We start from the raw sequence: 11404 nt of genomic DNA on the forward strand, positions 1-11404 counted from the left end.
TTCCGATTAATTTTAATATATTAAATACGTTATAATAAAATTAATTTATATTTTATTAAAAAAGGTATAAAAAAATAGGATATTCGCTTATATAAGATATTCGTTTATAAGATACGTTAATTTTAATTAAATCGTAAAGGTTATAATATATATTATATACCGAGTTATTTTTAAAAAAAATAAGAACGCGATACTTTAAAAAATGAATAAGATATTTAGTTAACGCCGCCGTATAAGAAAACGGCTATAAAATAAAAAACATTTTATATATAAATTAAAAAAGTTTTATAATTTTAAAAAGATATTAATAAATAATTATAAAACGAATCGCGTCGAAGGAGTAATTATATAAAGACGTTTAGAATACGCTTATAACGCTATAAAATTTACGGAGAACCCGGGTATAATACGTATACTTATTAAAATAATATAGAAGTATTTAAAGATAAGGATCTCGATTAATTTTAATATATTAAATACGTTATAATAAAATTAATTTATATTTTATTAAAAAGGGTATAAAAGAATAAAATATTCGCTTATATAAGATATTCGCTTATATAAGATATTCGCTTATAAGATACGTTAGTTAAGTAGTTAAACTAACGTTTATAATTAAATTAATAACGAAATAAGTTTAAATTAAATTTAATATTTTAATAAGTATATTAAGGTAAAAAGGAAAGGTCGTTATTATTTATTAATTTTTAACGATTATATAAATTATATATTAACGTAATTTAAAATATATTATAAAGATAATAATCTTATTACGCTTAATATACTTCTTTATTTATTCTATTTACTTTAATTATTAAATATAGTATTTTATTCGCCGTTAAAGCGCGCGTATTTAAAAGAAATCGAGCTATTTATTAAAGCGTTAATAAATTATATTATGAAGCTAGAGTTTTTTATCGCTTTTAAAACCGCGTATTTTATCCTTTATATAAAACTTAATATTAAATTTAAATTTAATATATTTAGTTTAATACTTTATTATTAAAACGGGGTAATTAATGAATTAAATATTTATTTCGTTACGTTCGAAAATAATTACTACTTATGACCTTTAACCGTTGTTTAACTTTTAATAAAGGACTAAATATTCTTTTTTTATTAAAGTAAAATTTTTACTTATTAAAAAAGCCTTTTCATATTAAGCTTAAATATTATAAATTAAATAACGAAAGGGATAAATAGAAAAACTTGTATATATAATCGAATACATATTTTAAAAAACCCTAATTTAGTTTTTTAAAGTGTTAAAAGGTTAAAAAGTTCGCGAAATCAATATAAAAAAGCCTTTAAATAATACGAGATAAGAAGGTAAAAAGACAGCGTTTAATAATTAATAAAAGCGAAAAAAGGTTCATCGAAGTAGAGAGCGATCGGTAAAAGGTGCTGCGATATTTATAACGAAATAAGTTATAATACGCGAATATATAAAAAATATATAAAATCGAGTAGAGAATTAAATAAAAAGTAATTTTAATTAATTTAAAACGTTATAATTAAGTTATTTTATATAGAAATATCGAAATATAATAAAAATAAATTATTTAACAATATTAATCATTTAATAATAAATCACGTTAATTAGTTTTTTTAATATAATAAATACTACCTTAATTTTTAAAATAAAACATAATAAAATATACTTAAGTTTATGTTACTAATAATATAAAAAAGTGTTTAAATATATAATAAAAAGAAAGCTTTATTAATATAACGAGTAATAATAATTAATTTATAATATAATAATAAAAATAAATAAGTCGAAATATTTATATAATAAAATTATTAGAACTATTTACTTTAATAATAAGTTAGATTAATCCTTAAACTAATTATTAGAATATATAAGAGACGTTTATTTTTATATATTTAGTTTCTTTTATTAATATTTTAAAACTTTATTAAATTTATTTTAAATCCTTAAATCCGAGTTTATTTTACTTATACGTTATTTATTCTTTATTTCCTCGATTTTAATTAATAAATTTAGATTAATTATTTTATATAATTCTTTAAAAGTACGCCTAGGTAGTTATATTAATTATTAAATATTATTATAGTTTTACTTTTAACGGCCGTTTAATAATATCGTATATATTATTATTATAAATAAGGCGATAAATACTAATTAATAAAGTCGGATTACATTTAAATTATTATAAGTATCGCGAATTATATATATATTATTTAAATTAATAAGTTTTAATCGTATAATTAAGCTAGGTTATAATATTATTTAACGTACCTTATAAGTGAGCTACGTATATAAAAGAGCTACGCACTTTTTATTATTAAGCTTTATAAGTTATAAATTAATTTAATTATAACGTTTATAATGAATTAAATATATTAATAATTATCATTTTTAAAGGATTTTATATTATTTTAATAAGTACGCGTATTATACCCGGGCTCTCTATAAATTTTATAACGCTATAAACATGTCTTAAACGTTCTCGTATAACTACTCCTCCGACGCGATTCGTTTTATAATTATTTATTAACGTCCTTTTAAAAATATAAATCTTTTTTAGTTTATATACGAAGTGATCCTCTATTTTATAGCCGTTTTTTTTTTATACGGCGGTGCCGGCTAAGCATCTTATTTACCTTCCGAAATATCGCGTTCTTACCTTTTAAAAGAGTAACTCGATATATAACTTACGTTATAACCTTTATAATTTAATTAAAACTAATTAAAATAAAAGTTAAAAAGTTATTTTAATATTATATAATACGGTCTTAAACGTATTAAATTAAAGATTAAGCTTTAATTAAATTATTTAAACTTTTTAATTCTTAAAAAATAAATAAACTAAAAAACGTCCCCGGAGGTATTAAAATACGTAGCTTTATATCTAATTATAAAATAATATATTCCGAATTATACGGAATAAATCTTATCTTTTAAAAGCCTCTTTATATATTTAAAACGGTAAAAGTCGCTTAGAAAGCTTTTAAAAACGCTAGTAGGAAGTCTTTTTTTAAGATATAAATAATATACGCCCGTATAAGACCTTTAATTTCTTTCTCGTACGCCGTTTTTAATATACGAAAATAGCTAATATTAATAGGTCTAAGTTTATACGATAAATAAGAAAATATATAAAGTGTAATAATCGAGTTCTTTTTATAATAAAGTTTAAAAGTTATTAAGTAATAGCTTTCGTAGCCGTTTAAAACTAAGAAACGATCATAACCCTTCGTATAAAACCTAATATATTAATTAAAATATTAAATCTAGTTTTCGCCTTATTTATTTATAATTTAATTATTTTTAATAATTACGATTACTTAATTTATTAATAATAAATTATTTTTATATTAAAAAAAGAGGTACGTTTCTTTAATAAAAATAATATATAAAGAGATAACGTAACCGTTTAATTCGACGCCTTAAATAATTATAACTTATTCCCGGTTCTTTTATTATATTACCTTAAGCTTTCCGCGTCGATCGGAGGTAGTTACGATTATTTCGGACGAGATTTAGCTTATAAGAAACCTTGTCTTATTAAAGTTATATATATCCTCTTTTTATATTTTATACTTATTAATTATATTTTATAGGAAAATAAATTACGCGTAATACGCGTTAAAATCTATATAAAAGACTTTTTAATAATTAATTCTTTAATTAAAACGCGTTTAAAGGTTTAATTATTATTATATAAAGTTAAAAGCTTAATTAACGCCGACGCGTCTCGCGTCGCGTAAATTAAATAATCGATTCGTTATATCTTTTATATTACTTAATTAAGAAAAAAACGATCGCGTATTTAAATTAATAATGTATCGAATAATTAATTCCTCTTTAAAATTAAAAAGCTTTCGAGAGTTTATAGAGATTTCGGATCGTAATTAAATTCCGCGTCGTCGGCTACGTAACGTTAATTATAAGATATAATATATTGCTATAGCTTTTCGTATACTTAATTTCGAGTTATTTTAAAATGCTTAAAGCGTTAAATTAAACCTTTTTTCTTTATTTTTTAATTTTATACTTATTAAAAAAAAAGTTAGTATAAAATTAATTAAAAGTGCGCAGCTCGCTTATATACGGAGCTCGCTTATAGGGTACGTTAATTTTATTTCGTTATCTTTTAAATTAGTAATATTTTATAATAATAAAATTTTAAAAAGGTAAAAATATCTTTTAAAAAATATATAAAAATAATAACGAATTCTGTTATTTTTTTTATTTATAAATATTTATAAAAGCCGGCTTTTATATTACTTAAATTTAAAAATCTAGCCTTATAATATATTTTATTTATTTAATAATAGATTATTTAAAACATAGCATTTCTTTCGATTTAAGTTTAAAATCGTTATTCGTTGCCTGGTCTATGCGCAGGGGGGGTGCTTGCCTTACTACCACGTCAATGGCCAGCTCGAGGGCGAAAGGAACGGCTACTCCTCCCCCAGACCCATCTAGTCGGGTGGCTTTATGGGGTATCGGTGATATATGGAGATGCCGTTACTAAAAAGGAGGGATAGGTCCGAGACACGTTAGCTTTGCAGGCCCCTCAATTTGCCGTGTGGCCTAGAGTGGTCTCTGCCATGTTACGCTGTCTACGTAATGCGGCCCCTTAACGCGGTCCCTATTTCGAGTAACGAGGCAAAAGGATGAATGAAAAGAACGATACAGGTGGCTAGCAACGCTGTTGATTTTTTTTTTTCTGGTCACAAGCTCTTTCTTTGCCGCCCACCATTCAAAATCGCAAGTCCCATGGTCAACAGCATTGTGTTGGTGCGTTACACAGAGATTGTAATACACCTGTGCATGTGGCCGTTATAACGAGATGCTGCACCGGCCAAACGCCGATGCTGCATGAGTTGTAAATAAATACGATCCAGTCATGCTCCCATGTGGCGTGCTATTCACCATTTCGTGACCGCTCCTTACATTGGCAAAGTCACATGATTGAGCGTGGCAGTCCCTGTCGAATAATAGCCCCAAGACAGGCCCACCTCCGCCGCGCAAGCGCCCGTACGGCCTTCCGATGGTGGAGTTAAAGATCCGGGAAAATTTAAATACAGTGAGCATACAGGAATGTGTGAGCGGTTGATAAGCGGCTGCGGAGCAGAGTCGGGACTGGAAGAGGCCATATCGGGAAGGGGAAGCCGACGCAGCGAAGTTGATGAGCCGCTGTAGCGAGTAACGTACTATGCAGGCAAACAACCCTGGTCTGTTCACTTTCAGCCGCACAGCTTTGTTCTCCCACCACACAAACGTTTAGTGGAGTACTGTCTCAGTTAGCCCAGCCCGATAGGATAGAGGCCCATCTAGATCTGGACCACACCCGATCCAAACCGCACGATGGGTCAGCTGAGAGTGAGACTGGGGCTTACTGGGCCCCATGCCGGCGGTGGTGTTTGTGTTGTACAGTATTATAGTGATGCAACACCCAGATCGGATGTCACACCATATGGTAACATCAATATACAGCAGCCCGCCACGGCAATGAATATCCATTCTAGGTCTGAAAAATAAACGAAGTGGTGAAACTGGGCGAGTAGTTCAGCGCCAGGAGGCTTTTTCGAGTAGAAACTTCGTTGATGATGATTACTTTGATTTGTTTGTGGAAAGAAGTACGAAAATATCGAAAGCGCGAACTTGGGCTTCTTAGGCACAATCATGTCTTTTGATAGGGAGCCAATAGGGAGCCAATATCAAATGCATCCTGCCGTGAGAACTGCCATCAGCCCTCAAAAACAAGAATTCCAAGGGAGCCTGCCGTGGCCAATAGAGTCGAGCGGAAGCTTCGGGGAGAGAGACAACGAGCGACCTTGGCACGTCAGCCGTGTCCTGCAGGCTTCCAAGCACGGGAACTCAGACACCAGTACCAACCAGCTGGGTAGCAGGCCCCCAGATCGATCATGGTTTTGTAAGAACATCGAATGTCTAGGAAATGATCATCGTGATCGGCAACGTCATTGCCTGCGAATAGTTTCACGGATGGACTGGGGTTATTGCCTATGGACTAGAGGAGAATGAGGAGGAGCTCACGATGAAGTGCTTCTCGACAAGGTCAACAAGGCCCATCACGATGGAGCTTTCGTGTATATAAGGACAACGTTCTGCCCGGTAAACACTCAATCCTTCTCCTCATCCAGCACTCAAACATCCAGCTTCACCAGAAACCTTCACTACCACTCCACTATCGTCAACTCTTTTGCTCTTCGCAAATCTCAATCACTCCATTCAAAATGCAGTTCACCATCATCTCCACCATCTTCATGGCCGCCGCTGCCATTGCCAGCCCCGCCGCTGCTCCCCCCGCCATGGAGGCCGCTGACCTCGTCGCCCGCACTGGCGGCAGCAGCGGTGGTAGCACCAAGACCTGCTCCGGTAACACCAAGCAGGTGCGTCTTCCCTGATCTCTGATACCCCTTCCTCGAGTCTTGAGTAATAGTTAACAATCCATCTTACTAGGTCTGCTGCAACGGCGCACTCAACTGTGTTGTCCAGGTCCTGGGCTCCCAGTGCAGCGGTGGTGTCTACTGCTGCAACACCGGGTCCAGCACTGTAAGTCCTCTCCTCTCTAGCCGTTAATCCTGCTACTTTACAGTAACTAACACTACTTTTTCAACTCAGGGATCTCTCATCAGCATCAATGCCCTCAACTGCGTCAAGATTCTGTAAGCGTCTAGTAACTCTGCAGTAGTCACTTGACTCGAACTCTTGAGCCTCGCCTAGTCGACCGAATGGTGTGAGCAGATCTCTGATGGTAGCGGAACTGGTAGTGCTTGCTGGATACTTGTTGATGGGTGGATCATGGGGTGCAGGAGAAGGCACTGAATCGGGGGGTTTTCCTTCTTGTACAATCGTCTATTCGTGCTTGCACGTGTTCGATTATCGTGGCCACGATGCACATTCCTTTGCAGATTTTTGTTAGTTATCAGCCTCCCTGGAAACAATACGAGAAAACATGCGCAGAACTTCTATTTTCCCTCATGACTGACTTGGAATTTTGACATGACCATTTCTCTATTCACTTAGATCAAGTACAGAACACTACTGAGATCTGTTTAAGACTTGAAAGAAACTCCTTCATTCATATTATATTAGCTACAGACTCCTCGCATGCCAATTACCTGCTTGTAACGTCTGTCATACTACTAATTATGTTGTCTATACTACAGCATGCATATTGCCTCACTTAAATAGTATGATATAATATGTTGCTAATTGATGTGTTGATATAATTACTATTGCTTCTTTGTCTATTTCTCTATTACTTTTATTGAAGCCCCACGTTATGCTATGGGATCTTTGCTGCTACGGCCATAGCCCTCGATCAAATGGATCGACGCTCGGGTAGTCAGCACGCATGCCCATCAGCTCACTGTACTCATCCCTCAGTATGTCGGACCCCAAGTTGCGGAGCCCCCGGTACCGGCTCAGCTCGTGGCGGCGCAGCGCCACGGTCCAGGGGAAGCTCGAGTAGGCGACGCCCATGAAGGCGCTCGCCTTGAACATCATCAGGAAGTCCACCAGCCCCTGCTGGTCGAACGTCATCTGCTCGAGCTCCTCGAGGGCGTCTCCCCGCAGCAGGTCGTACTTGGTGACCACCGTGACGTTGCGGCTGCTGCTGCTATTAGTACCCCGGTCACGCAGCACTTCATCATCCGCCTCCTCCTCCTCGGTGATCCGCCGTTGCAGATACTCGGCGAACAGGTCGACGACGGTACGGTTCCCGCTGGCGACGTAGACGACGTCGAGGCCGGTACGCCTCAGGTTCCGGAACTGCTCCTCGAACTGGTCCTCCATGCGCGAGAAGCGGTACAGGTCCGGGTCCCAGGCGGAGACGGCGTCCTTCTCCAAGCGCAGGTGGGCGCCGTAGTAGGCGTGCGGACTAATCGGCACGCTGGGGTCGATCGACTGCTCCTCCTGCTGCGTCGTCGTCGTTGTCGTGCCATCGGACCCGCCTATTATTACCCGCCGGTGCAGCGCCGCGAGGACCCGGGCCGCCATGACGCGCGCCTCGCTCCGGAACGATAGGATCTTGCCGAACTCTCCCGCAAACGCGTCGCCGTCCTCGCGCACCGGGTATTCGAGGTACGTCTGGCCTAGCTTGATGTGGACGGGCGCTTCGGGGCTGAACTCGATGTTCATCTGCGCGAGCCAGTTGTCGAAGTAGTTGCGCCACTCACGCGGGAACAGCAGTCGACTCCCGCCATCATCCTCATCGCTGGTACTGTTGCTACTGTTGCTGCTGCCTGCGCTCTGCTTTTCGAACTGGTCGCCGACCACCTCCAAGGGCTCCACCGCGCGCCGGTCGTAGTTCGGAAAGTCCTCGACGCGGTCGTAGAGCCGCATGCCGGGGCACCCCGCGGTCAGGTGACGGACGAAGGCCTCACGGTCGAACAGGTAGTCGAGCGGGACCTGGACGGTCGTCTCGATATCGGTGATGTCGTGCGGGTTGCGCTTGGAGAGCGAGGGGACGACCGCCGCGGCGCCGGCGTGGATCGCGTACCGCACGCACTTGAGGATCTGCAGGCGCAGCATGCCGACGCCGCCGTGCTGGTCCTCGCACGTGAAGACCAGGCCCGGCCGGAAGTGCGTGGGGCGGACGCGCGTGCACGCCTCGCGCAGGGGCGCGTAGTCGATGGTCGCCGGGAACTCGACGGCCGCGGCCGTCTGGATGAAGGCGCGGTCTTCATCCTGCTGCTCCGGGGTGCCGGCTTCGGGGTCGTGGTAGAATAGGTTGGGCCCGCGTAGGTAGACGAGGGAGACCCAGATGAAGATTAGGGTGGCCGCCCGAGCCAGCCTTATTATGGCGGTGTTGGTTCTCTCGGTCATCGCCATCTCGCCGTCAGGTATGAAATTTTGTTTCCCGGCCACGATAAGGGTATAAGAAATGAGTGAGCATAATAACCACAGTGTACCCGAGTAGGGTTTTCATTTTGACAGATGCAGATGTTTCAAACGAGGGGAGAAGAATATCTGAACCCCATGACGATGATTCACTGCTACTCTCAGAGTTCTGTTGCACGGGTGCTGGGTCAGGGGGCAGTCTCATCGTTTGAAATATTCTCCTGGGATGCTTGACTGTAGTAGCGTGTGATCGGCTCTTTGCACTGCAGTGCTAACGACGCCATTTAGTGCCTGCTAGGTAGCTGCCTGTACCTGCGCTAGCCTAATGATAATATGAAAGTCCGTCCCATATCACGGTCCAATCCCACGATGATCCAGAGAATAGAGTTACTGCAACAGCTTGGCACGTACTTGGCATCAAAACGTCGGATGTTTCCAGACCCTCTCCTCCCCTTCTCTGGCCCACGTCGGATGAGGGTGGTCAGTGGCCAGTCGCGACGATTCTTGGGGGGGGGGGCGGAGGGGGCTGCCGGGTTGAAATAGAGTTTCGAGCCTGAAACTGTTTCAGACTTGGCGATTTCCGGTGTCCTGGTCGAGTGCAGATCCCTGTTCCGCTTGTCCGTTCTAGAATAGCTTGGCCAGTCACCCAACGTTTGTACCTGACATGTATGGCCTGGCCTGCCTCAATTGTTATGCAGATCAACCGTTGTCCATCACCGCGTCACCCATCTTGTCGTCTCAAATGCAATTGCCGAACTTTATGTAGGTTAGAGTCGTTCGACGCAATTGAGGTAATCCAAGAATCACAGTGGCCCGGCCTCGAATCTGCCAGAGTGAAACCATGCAGACCAAAATAGATTGATTAGAATTCGGCTGATAGTGCGACATACTAAAAATGCGCAATGGTCCGGAGCATATGTCAACGAAGTCGATTTGTCAAGACGCCTAAAGCTCGGGTAGTTCCTATTAACTGCTTATGGTACATACTGAAACCTCTGGCACATGTTGGACATTGATAGACATGGTATTGGACTGAGGGCCAATAACGCACAAAACCTGCCCAAACCCGAGTGTCCAAGGAACAACTTCCCCCTCATGACCAACACTGGAGATACTAGCAATGATCAGTACCCTCAGTCAAAGTCGGCGCCAATTGTTGCATCCGGGGCCGTGCACTGCTGAATGGAATACGAGTCCGTATCTGAAGTCTGACAGGCCGGCTCCACGGTTGTGACCGCTTGCGCTGATATCGGGGACCTACTCACGGTTTAGCAATTGAGAACCTGCACGGCAGATACCGAGATCTCCACCACCAAAGGTTATCTGAAGGAATGCGACAACGTAAAGGGTAGCGCTTAGTTCCACACATGAAGATAGTCACGGGAACAGACTTCTTGCCATGTTGCTCAGGGTTGGGGCGGAATGAAGAGATGACCCTGAAGGTAAAACTTACATACTTCCCCCACAAACCCAGCTCTGCCGCACAGCCAAAACCCAGCGGTCCCATTCGAACCGCGCGCTCGTCTTCACCGTATACTGGCTCCGCCGCTGTGCGCCGTTCTCAGACGTCGCCGTCGTCGCAATCGTGCGGTCGCCGCAAGGATACCAAACGTTCCCGTCGTCGGACATGCCACGGTTGAAGCTGCAGGCCGTCGTCACGCCCGCCCCCGAGTTGTCCAGGGCGAAGGCCAGCTGGGTCGTATTGGGCAAAGCGTCAATCTGGCCGGGCGCCACCACGTACTTCATGTACGCGAATTCCCGGACGACGAAGTTGGTAGCGGCGGCAGCAGTGGCGGTCATCGAGTCTTGCTGTGGTAAGGGGCAATCTGGGACAGCATAAGTCACGTCGGCTCCATCCGCGGCCGGTGGCTGGAGTAGGATGGCAGGCATAATATTTTGGGATGTCGCAGCATCGGGGGCAGGGAGGGCCCAAGCCGCGCAGACGGCTGCTAGAATGATCCAAGGCTGTAGCATGACCTGGTGTTTCATGGAAGGAAAACACTATCCTAACGTCTGTAGCGAGAAGCTCGTTCTCGAGAGGTTGTCGGGGAGCAGCGCCATGAGGTCACATAAGAAGAGGGTGCTGGCCCGGTGTCAATAACTACCGTGCATGCATGCCTGCCGCCTGCCGCCACTGGAATTCGGGAGGTGTTATCGAGCGGTATCATCAAATGGTGCTGAAGATGGTGTCGGTTGGCCGCTTTTGGAGAACGGAAGCATGTCTTTAGCCGGAAGGGAACGAGATTTGGTCTGGACCCCATACAATTGATTGCCGACCACCCACCCACCCTTTGGAGAGATCCTGCACCATGAAAACCCATTCGGTGTAAGTGACGTCACGATGGACAACGCAGTGCTCTCTTGCTAAATCAATCGTGAGAGATAGTTTCAGTCTTATCGTCCTCAAGGCCTGACAATTGGTTTGTATCGCCACCCTTGCCTGTATATGCGGCTTTCCTCAAGCAGGCGATGAACTAGACCAGACCACAAATCAAGTCGCCAACTACCCCGGCAGTATGGCTCACAGGGGCCCTCTCGGACCAGCCTGGATGATCCAAGCTA

General features: G+C 41.2%; 3 protein-coding genes across 3 annotated transcripts; 1 reads left to right on the top strand and 2 right to left on the bottom strand.

Annotated features, from left to right (window-relative positions):
* Positions 1-6231: 6231 nt before the first annotated feature.
* PG994_006529 (uncharacterized protein) lies at positions 6232-6667 on the top strand (the record flags this gene model as incomplete). Its single annotated transcript, XM_066857938.1, has 3 exons — positions 6232-6387; positions 6458-6550; positions 6620-6667. The coding sequence occupies 3 exons, from the start codon at positions 6232-6234 to the stop codon at positions 6665-6667; spliced, it is 297 nt and encodes a 98-aa protein (XP_066717207.1).
* A 636-nt stretch (positions 6668-7303) lies between these two features.
* PG994_006530 (uncharacterized protein) lies at positions 7304-8833 on the bottom strand (the record flags this gene model as incomplete). Its single annotated transcript, XM_066857939.1, has 1 exon — positions 7304-8833. One exon carries the CDS (start codon positions 8831-8833, stop codon positions 7304-7306), a length of 1530 nt encoding a protein of 509 aa, XP_066717208.1.
* Positions 8834-9975: 1142 nt separating this feature from the next.
* PG994_006531 (uncharacterized protein) lies at positions 9976-10831 on the bottom strand (the record flags this gene model as incomplete). The annotated part of the gene is made up of 2 exons (XM_066857940.1): positions 9976-10099; positions 10296-10831. 2 exons carry the CDS (start codon positions 10829-10831, stop codon positions 9976-9978), a joined length of 660 nt encoding a protein of 219 aa, XP_066717209.1.
* Between the last annotated feature and the right edge of the window lie 573 nt (positions 10832-11404).

The sequence above is a fragment of the Apiospora phragmitis genome, assembly GCF_038363925.1.
Source record: "Apiospora phragmitis strain CBS 135458 chromosome Unknown utg000006l:1.0-5683423.0:1.0-5690449.0, whole genome shotgun sequence".
Lineage (NCBI taxonomy): Eukaryota > Fungi > Ascomycota > Sordariomycetes > Amphisphaeriales > Apiosporaceae > Apiospora > Apiospora phragmitis.